This window comes from Microplitis demolitor, chromosome 6 (assembly GCF_026212275.2).
Source record: "Microplitis demolitor isolate Queensland-Clemson2020A chromosome 6, iyMicDemo2.1a, whole genome shotgun sequence".
Taxonomy (NCBI): domain Eukaryota; kingdom Metazoa; phylum Arthropoda; class Insecta; order Hymenoptera; family Braconidae; genus Microplitis; species Microplitis demolitor.
The window spans coordinates 12,620,250-12,644,833 of NC_068550.1; the positions used below are offsets into that span (position 1 = coordinate 12,620,250).

The following is a 24,584-nucleotide window of genomic DNA, read 5'->3' on the forward strand; positions in this document are numbered from 1 at the left end:
CTTCTACCAAGGCTGAAACAAGGCTGGCTTACAAGCTTGGCCCAGAGTTCAACATAGTTGAACCAAGCCTGAGCCAAGCCTGGGCCCGTCGTACTTTCCTGTCTGGGTTGTGGCTGGCCCGCAGGGTCAACTGATATACCGGATTTTTTTTGTATTATCTTGAACGATATTTTCACGCTGACTACAGAAAAAAAATTATTTTTTTGGTCCACCGTAAAATATATATTTGAATGCATTCGTTTGGAATGGCTTTAACATTAACATTTAAAAATTTTGTTTTTAAGGGCAAAAGCAAAATTCCCTAAAATTTTCAGCTCCAAATATTAATATTTATAACTCTTCAACTCACCTTACTCGTTGAAAGATTATACATTCAAATAACTGTAAACATAAACTTTTTTTTTTAATTCCTATATATCTCAGAGGCAATTTATGCTATCCATACGTTTAAGCTTGCATTCTACAGAGTATTAAATGATTTTGTCAAAATATATCACAGTGTAACTGCACAGAAACAAATAATCGGTACCAGCTACCGATTGGAAATTGGTATCAGCTACCAATTCATTTACGGCATCAGCTACACTGAAAAAAAAAATTACTGTTTCCAAGTATCTGCATGTTCGAATCCTCCCGAGTAAATATTTGTTTAATCATAGTAGGAATATATTCCAACCGAGTGATATTTTCTTGATTTAAGAATTTTTATATTTATTTTAAAAAAATATTCTTGGTTGGAGTACATTATTACTAAGATTAAACAAATAATTTTTTCCGGAGGATTTTAACACGCAGATACTTGAAAACAGTATATATTTTTTTTAATTGTTCCAGTGTATAGCCGCATGTACGACCTTTTACACTTTTTGCATTAATAACGCAACTGCTTCCTCTTTTTCTGCTTTCATTGTGCGGCTGTGGCCTGACTTGTGCTTATACTCTACTGTACCATTACAGAGATACCCTACCCCCTACCTTGGCTGCGGGAGTATAGGAGCAAGGGAAACCACAGAGAAAACCATTGCCAGTACAGTTCGGTTTGGATGAGGCTCTAGTTATCGATAAAATTCCCATTTTACCGACCACTGGATCCTCATCCCGCGCCTAACGGTCAGAGACCTCCGTTTGAGCTCAATGCATGGCTAAACGGTCACCCAGCCAAGTAGCAATCCTGCTCGATGCTGCTTAACTTGGGTGATCGCCCGAGCCGCACGAAAACTGACCGGCTGCCTCTACCGTCTACTCGAAAACAGTAGTTTTTTTCAGTGTACCGATTCATAAATGATAGCTGCTACCAATTTTTATCGGTAGCAGTTACCGTTTTTTTCGGTTTTACTGACTAATTTCGGTGTGCTAAAAAAAAAAAATAATTTGAGGTACGTTACACGGAATGTCCACAGATAATGTGACTCTGAATCGAAAAATATTTCTAATTTGTTACTATGACGTCATAGTAAAAATTGTGGTGATTTATTATTGATTCCTTGAAGAATCTAAAAAAATGACTTATGAGGACCTGAAATTTTGCTATAGTCTGAAAAATGGTTCTTAATGATTTCATAGAAAAATAAATTAATTAAATTAACGTAAATAAAATAAAATATCAATCAAATTTTTTTTAATAACTTTCACATATATTAATATTAATTAGAAATGCTTTCAAAACAACTTATTATTATTATTACTTTAAATCAAATGCCTAGTCGCTACAAAATGTTTTTATTTTTTTTTTTTTATCAATATTAACGGCACAAAATTAGGCAATAAGTTTTTGTTTTTAATCAGTAACAGCTACAGAAACGATCAGTAACCATTACTGAAATAATCGGTATCAGCAACCGAAATAATCGGTTGTACCTACCGATTATTTTTTTTTCGGGTGTTACTTAAACTGCTGAGTCTGTACCCTGCTTTAAAAATCCGATAGATTCTTATAGCTGAATAAATAAGGCCCTATACTTGACTATAGCACTTCTAGTTCACAGAAAAAAAGATTTCTTTTGGCGCAAAAAATTTTTTCTTGTTCTAAGAAAATTTGTACTTGGCCCAAGAAATTTTTTGTATTATAAACTAAACAAAGATTTTCTTTGGATGAAAAAAAATTTTTTGCGCCAAGAAATTCTCTTTGTCTGTGTAGAACTCATTTATTCTCATAAAATCTCTATGGGAATTTATTGGTTTCTATGAGATTTTCTAAACAGGGTAAAGGCCACTAAAGCCAATTTAAGTATGGAATCCTTGTATTTTTGTGATTGTTTCATGAATAATTAGATTTAAAGAAAAATTGTTAGTGACATATGTCTAGGAAAAAATATTTTCTACAAAACACCTCATTTTGCCGAAATCTCTCAGACTGATAGTTCTTGTGACATTGTGTTTTAAATATTTTATGACATAATATTTCGGCAAAATGTCAAACAAATTCTTCTTAAACTTTGATTGTAAACTATTTTGTCAGTTTTTTTTAGTAGTGGCTCATGGTTCTACAAACGTCGAAGAATAAGCGAAAATAAATTACTATAAGTATCATCGCCACGTATCAACAACAGTGAACAAAATTAGACAGAGTACAGGATTTCATACACAAAAGATTGGGTCAAGTATGCATTTTTGTAGAAACAAATTTTTGAAATCAAAATAATTCTCAAGTACCTTAGCAGCACATATAAATTTTGTTTATATTTTGTTGAAATTACGTCAATGAAAAGTTACATAAATTTTGTCCATCGTAGATGAAATTTTTATGTAAGATAAAAAAATTAAAAATGAAGACTAGAGATGATTTAATGAGAGTGAATGAGTCCAAAAAATTAGAGCGATTATAAAGCACCCTCAGCGCTTTCGCGCTTGAGGTGTGCAATAATATGGATAAGCGTGGCGACTCAGTATCAGTTAAAGTAAGTCATAAATGAGTATAGTACTGACTCGTTAAATCCACTTGTATTCTTTGAAGCTTAATATCAAAAGAACAATCAGTTTGAGAGATTTAGCCAAAATAAACTTTTTTGGAGAAAATATTTTTTCCTACAACGTTTTCATTAACAATTTTTTTATAAGTCTAGACATTCTTGAAATGTACAAAAAAGTACGAGAATCACATACGGAATTGGCCTCAGTGACTTTGTCACGATATTTAAATATCGCGGCAGTCTCACATCATGTCGGTGGGCAACAGATGGCAGCACACGCTGCTCACACGTCTCTCCATACATTAATATTATGATTATTTTTGTTACATGTATAATTTTATTTTAAGTATTACTTTATTTTTATTAATCCGATTTGCTATGCATAAGTCGTGGTGTAGTCATGAAAATTCACTGATTACTACACGAATATAGTGAATTTTAGGATGCTGGGAAAATAATCATGCATGTATTTATATGCTTGTAATTATTATAGTTGGTCGGCGCATGCTCGTCGGCGCAACAGTTGGCATCGTTAAGTTTATTAATTTATAAATAAATTACCGGTTGTTACGCATAAATCATTGATTGATTTGGCATTCATAATATTTCTAATTAATAATGCGGGAAGCAAATGGACATCTAGTGCGGGAAGCAAGTGAAATTACACATTTAACATCCCATATGTTGGTGAGGGTACTAGTTGAATATTAATATGAGACGGGTATAAAACTCCATTGGTCAAAGTAAGAGAGAAATATAAAGATGGCGCCGGCCGGGGGGCCGGCATGAAATTCACGTGCTGCCATGGTCAGACATGGATAATCTGTTGTTAGAGCAGTGTGTGTGCTAGTTGCTGTCGCAGATAGTTAATAATTAAAGGCATTCTTTTGTGTGACGCCATTTAATTTTACGTGTATAAATACACATATTATTTTGCCATCTTAATTGGTAGCGTATTGAGTAATACGAATTTATTGTTTTACTGAGGAGGTTGCACCAATGGAGCCCATAAAGGTTCTGTACGTCGACGACGAATGTAAGTACCTTTGACTAATTCATTGGCGTGTGATTTTGCTTTCCCGCGTTGGTGGCCATTTGCAAAATGTGTGAGCGTAACAGAGACAGCAATTCTCGAGCAATAAAAGTCACAAGCATATGAGGAGATAAATGATTATTGAACTCAGTAAAGATAAAGTTATTAAGCAAATATCGTTATTATTGTTTATTAATATCCAATAGCGACTTTGAAAATTATTTGAGTATTATTTATTATTATTTTACGTAGTGAATAGTAGTTGGCAGGACAAATCATATGCAACTGGGTTCTTAATATTCATTTACAAGTGAATTATATCATTGATACCTGATTTTTATATGCGACAATAATTAGTAATTATCATTTATTTTGATCCGTATTATCATTTATTATTAATGTGAATTATTACTGCTATACGTATTTTTTTCTTACGTTATTATTATGGGTGTGATTATCACGTGTGAGTGATACCAAAAAAATTATGAGTATTATTTTATAATTATTATGGATTCTCAGAATAATTGTTGATACAATTATTAATTTTTTTGAGATTGTTGTGAATACTGCGTGATATTCGTCAGTGGAAATTTATGGAAGTATTTAGTGGAAATATTTAAAGATCAGTTTGAGATTATTTTTATTTATGCTTGAATTATCACATGCGAGTGATACAATAATTTACAATTATTAAATTATTAGTTGAGAATATTATTATATAATCATATTTATATATTTTTTTCTAATATTACGTGCGAATAATATTAGTAATTACATGCAGTAAACTATTTTTTTTCCCTTGCGTTCAAGATATTTATTGTTTGTTCACTATTATTATTCTCTTTATTTGTATACGCATACCGTATTATTTTTGTAAGTGAGTTATTATTATGCTGTTTTGATATTGTTTATTTGGGTATACAATACCATTAATTAATTGATTTATCATTTAAAATATATTTGAAACAAATGGTCATCAACCCGGTATTATTTTAAATTTTCTTTATTTAAATTACTGCTATCTTTTTCTTGCTTCCTTTTCCTAAAATCTGAAACTGCTATCCTGTATTTTTATTTTATTTTCATTTTTCATTTTTCTCCGTTGTGTTTATTTTGTTTGAATTTTGTTCGTGGGGCACACGAACTGGCGCCCAACTAGGATATCTAACCCAGCCTGAGCAGAACTGTGAGTCCAGGGAGATTCGGGATATCTCCAGGTGGGATTTTTGGTTGCTATTGTTTTATTTTTTTCAGTTATTTTCACCAACGGAGAGCCATAACGGCTATTGAGCGCCAACCACACTCTGCCGTGGGACGCGTAAAATAGAGGAGAACGTTTTAACTTCTCATATTTTGATTTTAAATTTTTTGCATGGTATTGTATGAGACTAAAGTATAGTTACATAATTATATAACTTAATTCTCCTTTTAAAATTTTCATTCAGACATCCCAACGGTCCATCCATTGCTTTTTCAAGCGTATCTAGGACGATGAGTCGCGAGCGAGAAAAAATAAATCCACCAACACCAAAATCATTTAAAGAATTTGCTCAAATCTTGCAAGACTCAAAATGGGAAAAATTTTTGAAATATGATCACGTTCAATTTACAGCTACTAATGTTAAAGCTTCTGATAGTTCTAATTTGATTGTGTTAGAAGTTTTATTTTGCTGTTTTGCTGTTAGAAGTTTTATTTTCAACGTAATCAAGGATACGGATGATAATGCTGATTTTTCTTTGGACGCTATAATCATGTCATCTTTCTCAAACTGCATATACTTAGTTTTATTTCAAGCGATATGCCCTAAAAACCTGTCGTTGCAGCAGGGCTGCTACTGTTGCAACCACAGGAAAATCTTATTACCTAAACAGGATCTTCCTGCAATTGCAGTAAGACTAACTTAGTCCCCGTAGCTGCTAGGCTACTCCGCTTGCAACATTATGTTTAAGTCTGATAGTTTCGCCGGAAAAATCAAATGATAGTAAAATTTGTTATGAATTTAATTTTGAATAACTCTTGAAGAATCAGATGACTTAAAATGATAGAAAACCTTGTATGCAGAGCGTTTAATTTCAAAGAAAATTATAAATAGTTGATTTTTCTGAACAGTGATTAGTCGGCAAGTTATAAAATTCTAAATTAAAAAGAAAATCATATGTTATTTAAACGGGATAAAACAAGTGATCTTTCATCTCTATTTATAAACTATACAAATATATATTGTAATCGTATACCTAGTTGTTACGTCCTCGTCACCCTTCAACCTTTTACCTAAAGATCGAGAGGCAATTGAAAATAGAAATTTCATAAGACGACGTTGGGTTGCATCGTACCACAAGCATGGATGTGAATTATCATCCAAGGTCAACATCCGGGCAACACCAGAGTCTTCAGGAAAATTTTGTTTTTTTTTATATATGTTATATTATTATTATATATGGATCAGGTGCATAATGCCAAGCCAAATATTAACAATATCTGTAATTATTCTATTAATTTTCATTTATGTTAGTTTCTTTATTATAGGCGCATGTATGCACTTCATATATATATGTATACGTGTGTGTATAATGCGCTATATATTGTGCATTTATATATTATAAGCTTGTACGCATACATTTATATACGAGTACGTAGCATAAGCTACTATAACATGATTATTGTCGTAGTGATAGAATGAGATAAAATGAGAAGAAGCTCTTCAGGGTTTATTCTTGCCTAATATCTTCTGATGAGAAGCAACGTCTAAGAGAACCAATCTCACCGTTAAGAATTTTCTTTTAATATTTATGAACAAGGAATAAGATGATATTTAGCACGCTAAACAGTTTTTTTATAAAATTTTATAAAATTATGGTATTATGTATGCTATCCATCGAACTTATTCCTCGGTTTTTGCATTAATAATTTGAACAATATTTACTGCTGACGAGATTAAATTAAATAACTTGGTAATCTAAATTTTGATGATTTAAACAAAATTAAATATTTTAAGTAAATAAATATTCTTAGAATAATACAGTAATGAGATAACCAAAATTGCAGTCTAAACAAAAAGGCTGAGACCTGATCTTGGCGTTGATTCTCACCACCTCCACGCCACTTATACAAGCTAAGGGGGGAAAAATTGGGGGAAGTAGTGAGGAGAACAAAGGACTTAAGAAAAATAATGGCAGTCGAGCGGACAGAATTTAATAAGTAAGATCTGCTGATGATCTTGGAAAAAAATAATCTATCAGAATTTAAAAAAAAAGGGGGTGAAATCCGTGATTTTTTTCGATCATTCATTAAAATAGAGTTTATTTGGAAATTTAAGTGTTATAATTTGAAATAATTTTGTGAATTGTGAGTTTAAATCTTTTCATTTTCTTGATTAAATCTATTTGGAAAAATTTTATAAAATAATTAAATTGAAATAATTTTATGTGTTGTGAGTTCAAATCTTTTCATTTTCTTGATTAAATCTATTTGGAAAAATTTTATAAAATAATTAAATTGAAATAATTTTGTGAATTCTGAGTTTAAATCTTTTCATTTTCTTGATTTAATTTATTTGGAAAAATTTTACAAAATAATTAATTTGAAATAATATTGTGAATTGTGAGTTTTAAATCTTTCCATTTTCTTGATGAAATCTATTTGGATGTTATGTCCGGCGCTTAAGTTTGAATTAATTATCCGGGATTTCTCTCTTTAGTAGCGATAGAAAAATTTAGACGAGCGATTTAGAGGTTGCGAACAACATTAATGAATACGTGGAAGAGGTATCTTCCTATAATTTATTATTTATGGTGGATGTTTTAAAAAGTAAGAACCCAAACGTCTCCGAAGAGACTGGTGATCTTATGTTGAACCCGTTATCTTATGAAAGAATAGAATGTAAATCTTTCACCTACCTTTCGATGTTTCCTTCTTTCTTGTCACGGCAGGTTAGATCCCTCCAGAACGTTGCAATTCACTCAGTTTCCTCCTGTAGGATTTGGTTGGATAAGCGCGTCTGGATTAGTAGGATGTAAACTTATGTGCTACTCTTAAATGAAACTCGGAAGGCTGAACTTATGATTTTTGACTTTTTATTTTTGATTTAGTTACAGTTCACTTGTACTTGAATACTGTATTTGAATACTTGTATTTGAATACTTTTCACAATTTTGCAACAATTGATGTTTTTAGAATATTTATTATTCACAGATACTTATATAAGATTTTTATTTTATGTTTAATGCGTCCTTTTTACACACCCGAAAAGTGATTTTATGCGCAAAATAATTCAGCCCGAGATGGGATCCCACATTCACGTGATTTGCGTCACTATTTCAATCGGACCGGAAGTTTCTGTTAATCTTTGAGGATTTTCAATAGATAAAAATGTCGATTATTGCTTTTTCAACGCCTAAGCGGATTCCTGCAATAAATAACTACAAGAAGGTGTTAAGTTTAGGATGCATTATTGATTATTCAACGCTGAAGCGGATTTCTGCAATAAGGTTTAAATAGAAAATATTAAAGATCCTCTTATTGACTTTTCAACGCCTGGGGCGGAATCCTGCAATAAGAGCGCACAAAAGTTCGACATTCGAATATTCGCGGACCGTAAGTTATATGAACCGACTAGCCATGAGCTATGGGTGCTCAGGCTTTTTATAAACTTTGATTTGGCGATTGATGGGGAATTTTTAATTATTGTCATTGGTGGAAGGTGACGACAGTTTATCAATTGTTCGTACCACTTATTGCAGTTATCCTCCCACTATTCTTTGTCGCATGAAAAGGTGGAAAAAGCTGACGCTATGTTTTCGCGCGCTTTTGAAAAGAAGAGCTTTGTAATAATTATTTTTAAATAATTATTAGAATAAAAAAAAAATTATTTTGACATAACAATCTCCCGGAAAGTAATAGGGTTGCAAAACTCTCTTGCTTTCCTAAAAATATGTCCCCTCTTTTACAAAAGCTTGCAATAACGCTTACAATTCTAAAATGTCTTACAACTATGAGATTATATAATTATATAAAATATGGATGATTATTTTTGGTTTTCTGATCTTTCTATATATATATATATATATATATATATATATATATATATATATATATATATATATATATATATATATATATATATAGGAAATATTCATGATATTATTATAACATTTTATATAGTTTTCCTTTAAAATCTATTATTTTCCCATCACCAAAATAATAACTATTTTTAAATATAAGAATTTGTAACGGGGCAGCTCGTAATCGAAGCAGCCAGACACGAAGGGCTGTCTGAACCTCCTGGTACGAGGAAGCCAGGGCTGACCCTTATAAATTACATAAGATATCCACCAAAAATTAGAATTATAAGATTATTATGTGATTTATCTCTCTACATGCATATGATACATACACATTTGCATATGTATATGAATGACCTTGAGACTGTAAAAAAATAGCAAAATAAGCTGGAGAGAATTATTCATTTGCGCTGTGTGAATCTGCATTTAGCTGACATCTAGCGATATTTAATTGTTAGTTAGATTTTCCTGCGTCTGCACGAGCGAATATGATCTCCGGCTACTGTCTCATCACAGAACGCATTCCAGTTTGAAGGTTCCTCCATCACCTGGTTTTTTTTTTACGAAGGCGTTAATGTTTTATAATTTGAAGAAGTGAATTTTTTTTTGAGTGAATTTTAAAATGTTAAAAATGTAATTTTGAAAGTTTTTAAGAGTTAATCTCATTATTTTATTCATAAATTTTATTTTATTTGATGGAGTAAACACTCTCACAGCTAGTGCGTCTTATTACTGCTGACTGGGCGTTTATGCGCAAAGTCGAGCATTCAGTCATCTCACTTGAAACTGACACAATGTGCACGTCTTTCGGTCAAAAGTACGACCTTGGGAATTCCATTTGTTATTTTGTAAGATCCTATGCCGAATTTGCTTCATTTGGAGGATTTTTGCAGTCTGGGATCACAGGATTCATATTTGTGAGTGTTATTACTCGTGTAGTGTGCGTAATAATCCGTTACACGTAAGTGTCAAGTGTTAAGTTAAGGTTAATTGTGTTTATAACGTTATTATTTCTATTCGTTTGTCCAGTAGTATTTAAGCCGTAGTTCTCTGCCCTACTGTCCTGACCGATTAAAGCGTGAGCTTTTCCTGGCCTCAAGTAAACATCTTTGGAGGGGAAAGGACGAGGATTTAGATGATTGGATGGAAGATTGGATAACGATCTCTTGGCTCTTGGAGGAGGATGGGAAAGATGAGCCAGAGGGAGGGAAATTCGAGGAATTGGACTAAAATGGTGCAATGTGGTCATCACCAGCGTTTGCTGGGTGACCCAGGAGATGTTATCACTTTCGAGTCACTTTCAGCTGTCAATTTTCTCTTTTCAATAAAGAGGAAATGAGCTTGAACATCGTTTATTACTTTTTTTAACCCAGAACCTACCCATTCTTTTTAATAACCGTATACAATCTTGGATATAATAAATATGCGAGTGTTAACGATGAGAAAAAGCGATTTTTATTTTCTTTTCCTCTTTTTTTTAAATTTAATATTACTATTATTATTATTATTATTATTATTATTATTATTATTATTATTATTATTATTATTATTATTATTATTATTATTATTATTATTATTTTTATTTTTATTTTTATTATTATTATTATTATTATTATTATTATTATTATTATTATTATTATTATTATTATTATTATTATATGGCGCCATTCGCCAGGTAAGTTAATTAAAATTTTTACGGAACATGTGACTATTATTAGGTGAATAGCGTCCTGATCTTCGTTTTTTAAAGAAAATTTCTTTTTCTATTTATTGCTTTTATTTCTTGTTATCATAGAAGGTGAAATAGAAGTAATAAGGATGTTTTTCTGGAGCTGAGTTTGTAAAAAGGCAAATTTTAGTGGAGAATGGTGTTTCATCAGGAGTCATGTCAACGGCTGTAAGAAGCGGCTGTTAATAAGGTTCAGAGTTGCGCATGCGCTGTGAGAGGTAAACACTTGTCTCTTAGTTAGATTTTTAAAGATAATTTCCTTAGTTTTAACAAGAATTACCAATTCTTCTGTTTTCTCAAATGTCCAGATGACTTAAAAATTTGTTATAATTTGAATGAATTTGAATTTAGATATATAATTTTCAAAACTTAATCTTATAAATTTAGATTTTAAACCTTTCCTTAATTAGAATATAGTAATATAATTTTTTGTTATGCCGGTAAAATAGGAATCTTCTTCTAAGACGACATAAAATGTCGGTGAATACATAAGGCTTTCAAGTCACAAAAAGGCCCAAAAATTATTTTGGGTCTGAATTCAAAGTACTTTAAAAGAGGATTCCTATTTTTCCGTGAAATTTTGATTTGACTTATGTATTATTTTTATCTTGTTTAGGATGATTAGATCGGAGCGTTGACATATCGACCAATCTTCGGACGTTAATGGAAGAAATGATGCACCAGTTTTTTTCTACCAGGTGAATCTTCTTAAACGGGTCATACAGGAGACCCGGGTTGTCTGCCAGTGGCTGGATGGTCAGGTCGTCCTTGGATTGACATCCTTCGATGGTGATGATGATCAGGAATATCGACAATTGTCTCATGATAGTAAGAAATTTGAGGATCTGAAACAGAGAACTTTATGAAGGGTTAGCCTTATGGTCAAAAGCAGGTTTAGCTTTATTGCGGTTCCCTTTGTCGTTCAGGTAGATCAGACTCCCAAATTCGTTAATTTCGACGATTTCATAGGGCCCGGTATAGTAAACATCGAGTTTATCTTTCCATGGTTCCTTTAGAACATAAATAAAATCGCCTACCTTGAAGGGTTTGGCGTGTATGTGTCGATCGTAACGAATTTTGGAATCTTGTTTTGCCTTATTCAGACAATCAGCGGCGATTTCTCTGACTTCTGACAGTCTACTCATAAGATCGGCGAGGTAGTCGGAATAAATTTCGATTCTGGAATAATCGAGGAATTGGATTGGTAACCGAACTTTTCGACTAAACATCAGCTCAAATGGAGTGAATTTGGTTGAAGTATGTACATTGGTATTGTAACTCAACGCTGCAAGACTCACGTATCGATCCCAGTCCAGATACTTATCCGAGATTACTCTTAAGAGATCTATCAGTAGTTGATGGCTCCTTTCTAGAGAACCATTTGATTGGGGGTAATAACCCGAAGTCGTTAATCTTTGGATTTTTAGAGCTTTCGCAAGTTGTTGTATTATTTTAGAGGTAAATGAAGAACCTTTATCTGAGAGGATAACTCTCGAACACCCATAATAGCACATATAACGATCCACAAGGGCTTCTGCCACTGTTGTCGATCGGATATCAGGTATCGGGATTGCTGTTACGGCTTTCGAAAAATTATCCTGAATAGTCAATATGTGGACATTCCCACTCCTAGTCATAGGAAATGGTCCAACAGTATCAATAGAGATTTTCTCGAAGGGTTCGAAGGGAGTATCAGTTATCATCATTGGTTGTTTTGTTTTGATTCGGGTGAGTTTATTCTTCTGGCAGATTCCGCATTTTCGGATGAATCTATAGATTCTTTTCTTCATGCCTGGCCAGTAGAATCTCTCTCGAATTCGCCAATAAGTTTTCACGACACCCTTGTGGCCCGCAATAGGGCTGCAGTGGTTTTCTTCAATGATTTTATCGCGTAACTCTCCGGTAGGAACTTCTATACTTCCTTCGCAAAGTGTTACCTCGATAGGACAGTCGCCCAATTCTTGTATAAGATAAAGCTTAATGTTTATATCATCAAATTCATCCCCCTGTTTCGCCATGTAGAATGTATAAATTTCGTGCTTGAACATGGACCCTCTCGAATTTCGTAATCCTTCAATTAAATTATTTAAATCGATTTTTTCGAAATGATTCTTCTTGACAAAGACCGTGAAGATAAGGCACACCAAATTTTGTGATTAATACACCACCCATTTTTGGTTTAGCTGTCTTTAGGTCTTCCTGATTGATGAAGGTGAGATCTCTTAACAATCGTGAAACTGGTCTCACCAACTCACAATCCAGAGACAGGAAGTGTACCATGTGGTCTCTCACATAAGTAAGTCCATCTCGACTGTCCTTGAATTTGATTCGATTTTCAGGTAATTTCCTAAGTCTATCAGACTTGGAGCTCGAGGAAGACGAAACTTCCGGTGGTGAATAGCGTTGATCACTCAAATCCTCCGCTATATCTGCGAAAGGAGGATCAAATACGTACCACGGAGCTTGATTCGGAAGTTTAGGAGGTAAATAAACATTTATCTCCGGCTCATCCCCCAGTTGTTCGTCAACAACTTCCGGTGGAGTCGTGTGGAGAGGGTCAGATTCATTTACCTCAGCATTTCCGTCGTCTTGTTCTCGATGTACTTCCACTTGAATCACTGTGGCTCCATCAGATTGGCTGGCATCTGATTGGTCTGATTGAGAAGATCTCTCCGCTATGATTGTACGATCATTTGCAGAGTCTATATCGCTGTTGACCCGAGGTTTGTTTTTACTTCCAGGTTTTCATCCTCGTTTTACAGCTGCTATGGCTTCTTCGTCAGGACAAGAAGTTTTCTTGAGTGGGAGCATCACTGCTTCCTCGACCGATTTTTGGTTTGAAGCCATTTGCTCTAGAGATCTACCTTCAGGGTTGTAGGACAACCTTCGGCATATTGTTCTGAGATTTTATGTCGAACGATAGCCGAAAATTTGTATTTGCTTAGTTTAGATCTCCACTTAATTTGTCGTTCGGTGACAGTTTGGCTGTCTTTCAACCAAGACATACAAGGGCTGCATGTATACAAGGTGAAAGGTTTACCATAAAGGTAAGACTGAAATTGTTGTAGCGCGTACAAAACTGCCAAACAATCTTTTTCATTGTGTGTGTATCATATCTCAGTCTCTTGCAAGACTCGGGACGTACAGGAGACAATTTTCTCAATATTTTCGTCGGGGTTTCCAGGCGTACGATCTTCGTTCTCCAGTTTCTGGCTCAAGATGCCTGAAATACCGATATCGTAGGAACTGGTTGCCAATATGAAAGGTCGATTGAAGTTTGGATAGGCAAGGAATGAGTTTTTGCATAACGCGTTCTTAATATCCTCGAAAGCCTTTTGCGAATCAACCGACCAGACAAACGGTTTAGTTTTTCTGGTAGATCAGTGATCAGTTTTGCTCTTTCAGCGATGTTTTCAATGAATTCTCGGTAGTAGTTTGTTAATCCCATAAATTTTCGCGCTTCTGTATGATTACGGGGGTGCGAAGCGTTTTTAAGGGATGATATTTTCTTTGGGTCGGGTTTCACACCATCTTTAGTGATCATGTGACCCAAATATTCCACCTCGGGGCAGAGAAATTTGCATTTCTCAGGCTGATGAGTTAACCCAGCCTCTCGAAGGCGGTTGAAGAGTCTTTGGACCCGTACCTCATGTTCTTCAAGCGAAGATGCATAACCTACGAAGTCGTCGAGATAGATGAATAGTTCTGTACCTTTTGAACCACTCAATGTGGAATCCATCATACGTTGAAAAATTGCTGGAGCACACTCAATTCCAAAAGGCATACAGCAATATTCCCAATTACCATCAGGGGTGGAAAACACCGTTTTTCCGCGTCTCTGGGATCCATTGGTACTTGTTGAAAACCACTGGAAAGGTCAAATACACTGAAGTACTTAGCCCCACCGAGTTGATCTAAAATATCGATTATGAGTGGGAGGGGGTAAGCATTCCCAATGGTTATCTTATTCAGATTTCGTAAATCGATAACCATTCTCCACTTTTTGTTTCCTTGAGCGTCAGATTTCTTAGGGACAATCCATAAAGGAGAATTATACGGAGATTTTGATTTTCGAATAGTTCCTTGTTTAAGTAAATTATCCACTTGTTTCTTAATTTCGTCGCGGTGTTCTTGAGGAAACCGATATTGCATGATTCGGACCGGTTTGTCACTCGTGGTTCTGATTCTGCAGGTGAACTTTTTAGAACGTCCCAGGCGATCTCCAGGGAAATGAAATATGTCATGATTTTTCTGAATGAGTCGGAAAATTTGATTCCTTTCGGTGCGACTGAGATGATTGGTAGGAATCTTATCAAAGATTGCTTGGATACGATCTCGCTTAGAGAGTGAGTGTATTCCAGATGGAGTTTCTGCTATGTCGGAAAATTTATCAGATGAATCAAGATGATCAAATTCGAATTCCTCAAGCATTTGAGGTTCAATTTCGATTTCAGCTGGATCTGATGTGGTATTGATGACCATACTCATCGCTTGATCGTCATCAACTGAGACAACGACTTCGCCCATTAAGAATCCCTCTTTAAGAGGAATCTTACAGAGGTAGATCTGTTTGATCTCAAGATTTACAACAGGTACCGACACGGACATTCGCATACGGGGTAGAATTACATATGAACGGAATGGATTTATTCCGAGACTGAAAGGTAAAGGTCGGGAAGGTCGAGATGATAAATTCAGAGATTGATGATGGTATGAAATCACCGCTTGTTCATTTTTCAGAAAGTTGTTGCCCAAAATTCCGACACCATGGAAGGGTAAATTTCCATCACAAACATAGAATCGAATTTTTGAACCCAAACCCTTAATTCTACAGTACCAATTGTTTCCATACACTGTCCATTCAAACCACGGAGTAGCATCGTATTACCACGATCCACTCTAATTTCGGGTTTAAGCGCTGAAGAATTTATCAAACACCCCCCCCCCCCCCCTGTATCTCTTTGGTAGCGATAGAAAAATGTAGACGAGCGATTTGGAAGTTGCGAACAGCATTAAAGAATACGAGGAAGAGGTATCTTCCTATAATTTATTATTTATGGTGGATGTTTTAAAAAGTAAGAACCCAAACGTCTCCGAAGAGACTGGTGATCTTATGTTGAACCCGTTATCTTATGAAAGAATAGAATGTAAATCTTTCACCTACCTTTCGATGTTTCCTTCTTTCTTGTCACGGCAGGTTAGATCCCTCCAGAACGTTGCAGCTCACTCAGTTTCCTCCTGTAGGATTTGGTTGGATAAGCGCGGCTGAAGTAGTAGGATGTAAACTTATGTGCTACTCTTAAATGAAAGTCGGAAGGCTGAACTTATGATTTTTGACTTTTTATTTTTGATTTAGTTACAGTTCACTTGTACTTTGAATACTTTTCACAATTTTGAAACAATTGATGTTTTTAGAATATTTATTATTCACGGATATTCATATAAGATTTTTATTTTATGTTTAATGCGTCCTTTTTACACACCCGAAAAGTGATTTTATGCGCAAAATAACTCAGCCCGAGATGGGATCCCACATTCACGTGATTTGCGTCACTATTTCAATCAGACCGGAAGTTTCTATTAATCTTTGAGGATTTTTAATAGATAAAAGGGTCGATTATTGATTATTCAACGCCGAAGCGGATTCCTGCAATAAGGTTTAAATAGAAAATATTAAAGATTCTCTTATTGACCTTTCAAGGCCCGGGGCGGAATCCTGCAATAAGAGCGCACAAAAGTTCGACGTTCGACTATTCGCGGACCGTAAGTTATATGAACCGACTAGCCATGAGCTATGGATGCTCGGGCTTTTTATAAACTTTGATTTGGCGATTGATGGGAAATTTTTAATTATTGTCGTTGGTGGAAGGTTACGACAGTTTATCAATTGTTCGTACAACTTATTGCAGTTATCCTCCCATTATTGTTTGTCGCATAAAAAAATGGAAAAAGCTGACGCTGGGTGTTCGCGCGCTTTTGAAAAGAAGAGCTCTGTAATAATTATTCTTAAATAATTATTAGGATAAAAAAAATTTATTTGGACATAACATGGAAAAAAATTTTATAAAATAATTAAATTGAAATAATTTTGTGAATTGTGAGTTTTAAATCTTTTCATTTTCTTGATAAAATCTATTTGGAAAAATTTTATAAAATAATTAAATTGAAAGAATTTTGTGAACTGTGATTTTAAAATCTTTTCATTTTTTCTTGATAAAATTTAATTGGAACAAATTTATGAAATAACTAAATTAAGATAATTTTGCGACTCGTGATTTTAGAATCTTTCGATTTTTCGGTATAAAGTTTATTTGGAAAATTTATAATTAAAATAATTTTGAGAAATTGTGATATTTGAATTTTCTTGATTTTTATCTAAAATTTCGCCAAATATTTTAGATTAATTTAAAGCCCTACGGGCGAAACCTAAATAGGTTGACCTTGTTACTCAAATTCGTATTTTAAGCCGCTGGTGATAATAATAAAAAGGAATTTTTTTTTCCCTCTTTTATCATCATACAACTATTGATATTCTTACTTTCGGTAATAGGCCTGGAGGATATTAGAATTTAACCTATACAGAATGAATATATATTTTTTTATATGTATAATTACCTCTGTCAATTCAAACATTCTTTGTCTAAAATAAAATCTGAGGAATAAGTCAAATCTGACGTTATTGTTACTTTATTTAAATGAAAATCTCCCGGCGTTCGTCTGATCAATTAAAATCAAACCCCAAAGTTCGTTAGTGCCCTGGTTGTCCTGTTTACCTTAAACCTGTTCCTGAGTTAAATAATTTCTATAAGTTGATTCCTATGTCAAATGGGGAAAGACCTCTTCCGTTGACCTGGGTCAACGATAGAGATCCTAGGTTTGATTCCTACGCTTCCAGGCTTTTGAACGATCCAGCAGCAACGGAAGTGATAAACTACCCAGAAATTTCAGTTCCTGAGGTAATAATTATTGAGTGATCCACGGCGCTGTGACTGTTCTATATAATTAAGTAACAATATAAGGAGTGACGAAGTAAGTAACCCCCGGTACATTTCACACAAAATTATGATTTCAACACGCATCTATTCTAACCAGAGAATATTACCTGGGATGAGTAGATTCTTAAAAGTTCTAATAATTCTAAAAATTCCCCTAATTAGTATCAATGTTACTGACAGGACGTAACACTAGTCTTCTGGAATCTGTTCAGTGACCCAATATGACACATAAGTGGCTTACCTTTATCCGTCAGTTGTTGGGCGCCAGGTGAATCTCACCAAGAGGTTCGTAGCCTCACTTGAGTAGTATTGGACTCAGGATAGCGGGTCGGGGCAAGGGGTAGGCACTGACGTACTAACTCTAATAAAGTCTTAATTATTATATAAAACAAACAGCAATGGTAACTTTATTCACTTTTAACAGCTTCCAGGCGTCAGTTTACAATCTCTTGCCGGGTTACCGGCCGCAGACTCGATATAAACTCAAAGATAGAGGCCAATGAAATCGTACCGATAGCCGTCAGTACCAATTCATTTCACATCTTTCGCACGACAAACAAAGCATTCATACACATACCTCACGCTGCAGTCACGACCGATTCACTAAATTTACCGAGTTGGCAGCAACCGGATGTCAACTTGCCTCTGTCTACTTATTAATCATCTCACATAACCCATACACGAGGTAAATTACCGACTACTTCTGCTCGAATGTCAGGATCGCACACGGAAACATTTTTCAACGTCAACCCGCCGTCATATCCCGTTTGCGTTTTATTCTCCCGACTTCCGCAAAATCGACGAGGCTCAAGTCAAGGTAATGAACAACCCATGTAATTGTAATAATGAAGTAATTGTGGCACAGAGCCTCAACAAAAAACAACAAAAAAAATAATAAGAAAAAAAAATTAATACTAAAAAAAAAAAAATTAAACAAAATTTTCAGCGGTTCCTGGCTAAAAAAAACAACAGATACTCGGAACAACAAAACAAACAAAAATAATTTTTATTTTTCTTAAACTATTCAGTAAATAAGCGCATCAGCGGCAATAATTTGATCCGGTATCTTCACTCTATTAGCGATAACGACTCGCAGGCGTCACTAATACCGCCACCCCAAGAATACAACTAAGTCACTCAATATACCCTTAATACATCAATCCGATACCGGCTCGATTTAATTACGAGGAAGAGGACAAACAACTCGCTCACCGTTGTTGACTTGTCAATTGTCGAATCCCACGTTGTCACTCCACGTGGCCATCAATGTCGCCACTTTGTCCTTCTCGATCCCGGCAACGCAGTAACACCTCACTCGGCAAACTCCGGCCACTCATGGCAACAATATATCCGGGTATTGTAACACCACTCTAACTAATTACTTAAGTACATGATTATGCGTACCCGTCCGCTACTTTATTATTATTTTTAACTTGATACGTCCCGTCAACGGCAACAAAACAGAATTTATTAAACAAAAACCAAGAAACACGTGTTGGCAACCTCGTGATACGATCCAGAATGGCCGCCAGTCATTATCTTTCCTTCCAAGTTCCGTTTTTTTTTTAGTCTCTGACCGGGCTATTAGGTGGTGGCATTCTCAATCCCTCGACGACTTCCCTTTTCAAACCAGGCTCTTTTCGATTAACTTGCCCACAGATCACTCCTCTCCTTTCCTCCAGATCCTGACGGGCGCCAGCCAACTTTTATTTTCCCGGTATTGGCAACCGGTCTAAACGTACACGCAAAGTAAAACCTATTATCTAAATCCTTTGGAGGTGAGAGCAATGAACGGTTGTAGCGGCATGTCCTGGTGCGCTCAGTACGCTAGGTTGTGGAGAGAGGGTCGCGGTTCTTTGGACGTGGAAGAAGCCGATTAATTACAATTTAAATTAAAACAAATTAAAGAAAAGAAAGCTACATAAATATCGTAAAGATGACGCGAGAGTGACGCGAAGGGCCCAAGCGGTCCACGGTCGAGTACTCTCGGCCCATCAGACAAATAAATACCAGAGTATAACATCGGGAACCTCTCGTGGACGTCGAATCACAAAACTTAACACAACGCGAGATAAATAATAAAATGAAATAAAATAAAACAAATAATGCATAACTCAAAACGACAAAATCACGACAAACGGCTCCAAAAACTCAACAAGCAGAGCCACAAGCTCCAAACGACATCAGTCAAGGGTATTGTCGAGGCCTACCTTTGGGGCTCTCCGATTCACCACCGCTCGCTCCAAAACTCCAAACTTGACTATCGGGTCGACTCGTACTCGAGTGACTCCAAATCTCAACTTCCTTATACCATGGTCTGCTCTGAACTGCTTCTCTCTATTCTCCCACTTCATTCACTCAGACGCTCTACTACTAGCAGTCACGCTCACATCCTTGCTTCTCCATCTATTCTTCCCGCACCACATACAAGCCGTTGACTCGCGAGTTTTCCCACGTCACTTAGCGTGATATCCCAAGTTAGCAAATTTTTGGCTTCCTCGAACATCACAAACAAGGCCTGTCATTCCCAGATAAACGTAAACGTACCCCAGCTGACTCCGGGTACCAACTCCAAGGGGTGGCGACATCTTAGTCACTCCTCCGCGATCACCAAGTTGGTTTAGATAATTTATTTTAATATAATTAATTTTTACCCTTAACCACTAAATTAGTGACCCCGACGTGATCTCTTTTTAGGGGAAGCGTTCAACGCGTGCGTTACACAGTTTATAAAATCTCGTGAGTTCTCGTGTCATTTTGCCGCAAATGTTTTGTCGCGTTGCCGTTTAATTGGTGACACCGTGATTTTTTATTCACAGTTATTATCGTGTGGATTTATTTTTGAGTTGATTAGTGCAGAGATTTTTTATCGTTGTGCAGTTGTTATCTTTCATCACCGCTGCTGCATTGCTGAGCATCTTATGGACGTTCTGCCGCATCAGTGTTAATTCGAGGTGATGCAGGTGATATTATTTGAAATATTATTTGTGTATTGTATATTTTAAAATGTACGCATTCGCCGCAGAGGAAATCACTGCTTTGAGTAAGCAACTTGCACTATTGACTGCCGAGGTTGGCGCAGTACTTGCTCAGGAGCAAATTCCGAACACACGATCCAGAGCACACCAACACCATCGTCCTCGGAAAGTTAAAAAATTCTACTATTGCTGGTACAATTACAAGTATGGTAAAAATGCTCGATCGTGCATTCTCGGTTGCAAATGGCAGGGAAACTTAAACGAGAATCATTAGAGGCAGCTAATGATTCTCAATCGATTTCTCGCCGCCTGTTTCTCCGAGACCAAACTACAGGAATAGAATATCTTGTCGATTCCGGCTCCGATTTATCCATTTTTCCACGTGGCTGGCTGAAATCAATCAGTACACCTATAGGTTACCAATTGTATACCGCAAACGGCTCGATAATTCAAGCCTATGGTTTAAAATCGCTTACATTAAACCTTGGACTTCGCCGTGAATTCTCAAGGAATTTACTCATTGCTGTCGTCACTAAACCGATTGTAGGTGCAGACTTCTTAAGTCATTATGACATACTAGTCGACCTAAAACGAGGATACCTTTGTGATGGCATCACTGGTTTATTGACACACGGAAATTCTCACACAACATCGGCAGAAACAAATATAAAAGCAGTCGATGATAATTATGCATATACGGAATTATTAAGAAAATTTGCCGATATTACACGACCTGACGCTACTCAGCGTCAAACGAAAAAGCATTTAACGGTGCATCATATACAAACGTCACCTGGACCACCAGTTTCGTGCAAAGCAAGACTCCTGGCTCCAGATAAACTGAAAATTGCACAACCCGAGTTTCGCAAAATGATCGAGGAAGGTATTTGTAGACAATCCAATAGCGCCTGGACTTTACCACTTGATTTAGTGCAGAAGAAGTCCGGGGAATAGAGGCCGTCTGGTGATAACCGACCACTCAACGATCGAAACCTAATCGGCAAATACTCATTGCGTTAGTTTGACGATTTTGCCGCATTTTTACAAGGTAAAAATATGTTTTCAGTTGTGGATTTTGCAAAGGCATTTTTGCAAATACCTGTTGCACCGGAAGATGTGCCAAAAACGGCGATCATCACACCGTTCGGGCTATTCGAGTTCCGATTTATGACGTTTGGGCTTAAAAACGGGGTTCAAACGATTCAACGATTTATTGACGAGGCCACTCGTGACCTTGATTTCGTCTTACCATATGTTGACGATATCTTAATCGCATCCAACGACGAGAAGCAACACATGGAGCATCTGAAAATATTATTCGAGCGTCTCCGTGATCACGGATTGATAATTAACGTGCCGTAATGCTAGTTTGGTCTACCGTTATCCGTTATCAGAAAAAGTCGAGACTATTGTCACTTTCGAGCCTCCTATCACCGTAAAAGCTTTTCGTCGATTTCTCGGCACTGTGAATTTCTACAGAAAGTTCATTAAGAACGCTGCAGAAATTCTAGCACCGCTTAACAAAATCCTGGAAGGACCCAAAGTCAAAGGCTCTCATCCAGTCAACTGGACATCTAAACTTCGCGAGTCTTTTAAGTCAGCTAAACGAGCTCTCGCGAATGCTACTTTGTTGGTACACCCTAAAATCGATGCTGACTGGGCAATATTCACCGACGCATCCGAAATCGGTATTGGAGCCGTTTTACAACAAAAAGTGGATAACAATTGGCAACCACTGGAATTATTTAGTCGAAAAGTGTCCCCGTCGATTCAAAAATTGTCAACGTACGATCGCGAAATGAACGCTATCTACGAAGCTGTAAAATACTTTCGGCATATTTACGAAGGCCAGCATGTTACAATCTACACCGATCACAAGCCGCTTCAGCACGCTCACAAACAGCGCACCAAAAGAGCACCGCCTTGGCAATTTCGTCGACTCGACTTCATCGGTCAATTCACAACCGATATTGTCGAGTACCGATATTGTCAGGTGTCGAAGCAGTATCCACTGCTATAACGTCGCAAGAACTTGCCGACGCTTAACAAACCGACGATGAACTTCAGCAGTTGTTACGTCAAACAACTGTTTTGAATGTAAAAACGATTCAACTCGATGATAGACCTGTACTGTATTGTCACACCCCGTCAGGTACAGTGCGTCCTTTCGTTCCAGGACCGCTGAGGAGAAAATTGTTCAACTCGCTACACACGCCCACTCACCCTGGAATCAAAGGATCCCTAAAAATGGTCTCTAAAAGATACGTCTGGCCGTCGATTAATAAAGATTGTCGTGAATTGGCAAAATCAGGCATCGATTGCCAGAAGAATAGAATTCAGCAACACGTTTCATCGCAGATCGCCTGTTTTGAACCTCCAACTGAGCGATTCGAGCACATAAACATCGACTTGGTGTCTCTAAAATCGTCAAGAGGCTTGAACCAGTGTTTAACGATCATCGACCGATTCACGAGGTTTCCAGAGGCTGTCCCGTTATCTAATGGAAATGCAGGGACAATAGCACATGTACTATCGCTACACTGGATTTTTCGCCACGGAGTACCGAAACGCATAACTTCGGACCAAGGTCCACAATTTGAATCGTCATTATTTCAGTCGTTATTAAAAATGTATGGAATAAAACACCTGCATATCACGCCGTATAATCCGCAAGCCAATGATCTCAGCGAACATCTACATCGTCAGCTTAAATTAGCACTTTTGTGTCACCAAGAGTCATTGTACGACGCATTACCTGCCGTTCTGCTCGGCTTACGCGCTGCCTGGGAAGACAACATACAGACGACACCGGCTGAATTAGTGTACAGAAAGCCAATTCGTTTGCCTGGTGAGTTACTCACTCCCACTAATAAAACTACACCTCATCACATTGTCAATATTCTAAATCGTCATTTTAATTCATTGGCATCGGCCGAAATGTCGCGTCACGGCAAGCATTCTGTTTTCTGTTTAAGGAACCTTAGTACTTGCAATCATGTACTGGTACGGAATGACCAGGTTGGACCATCTTTCACAGTGCCATACAAATGTCCATATCGTGTAATAACCCGACACGATAAATACTTCATCGTCGATTTTCGTGGACGGCAAATCGCTATTTCAGTGGTCAGATTGAAGCCGGTTTACGAGGCGAATCTTATCGACTCGACGATGACAATAACAACAAACCTCCAACCGAATAACACAGCAACCGAGACCCAAAAACGCCGAGTCCAGTTTAATATTTAAAAAATTTACGCGATTAAAATTTTTTTTTTACATAAAAGTTTTTTTTTTACAAAGTAAGAATTCACGGCTGTATTATGCTCATTCATTCCCTCATTTATTTATTTATTTATATTATTTGTAAATATTCCATTACTTTAATTATCGTGTATTAAATTTAAAAAAAAAAAAAACGAAGGGAGTTCTGTAGCGTTGCTACAATAATTATGATCGATTAATGTCGGCAATCTACGCAGAAGATCAATTTTTCCATATTCCGTTTCTATCTCATTTGTAGACACATCACAATTACAAGATACACCGCTGAACTGTGTACACGCATTTAAGCAATTTTTATTTTGTATACTTCCTTTTTACTGTGTTAATTACGTTGGTTAAATAAAACATTTCTTCGAAATTATTAGTTGGTTTAGATAATTGATTTTAATATAATTAATTTTTATCCTTAACCACTATATATATATATATATATATATAAATATATATATATATATATATATATATATATAAATATATATATATATATATATATATATATATATATTAGACCGTTTCAAAAAATCGACTATTTTTTTTTTCTCAATACCCGCAGTGAAATATCTTCCTAGTCGTGGAAAAAGAAGCCTATGAAAA

The 24,584-nt window shown here is 35.9% G+C and overlaps 1 protein-coding gene across 1 annotated transcript; it reads left to right on the plus strand.

The window, feature by feature from the left end:
* The first annotated feature begins 22,952 nt into the window (after positions 1 to 22,952).
* LOC106693999 (uncharacterized protein K02A2.6-like) lies at positions 22,953 to 23,954 on the plus strand. Its single transcript, XM_014443812.1, has one exon. The coding sequence runs from the start codon at positions 22,953 to 22,955 to the stop codon at positions 23,952 to 23,954; it is 1,002 nt and encodes a 333-aa protein (XP_014299298.1).
* The last annotated feature ends 630 nt before the right edge of the window (positions 23,955 to 24,584 follow it).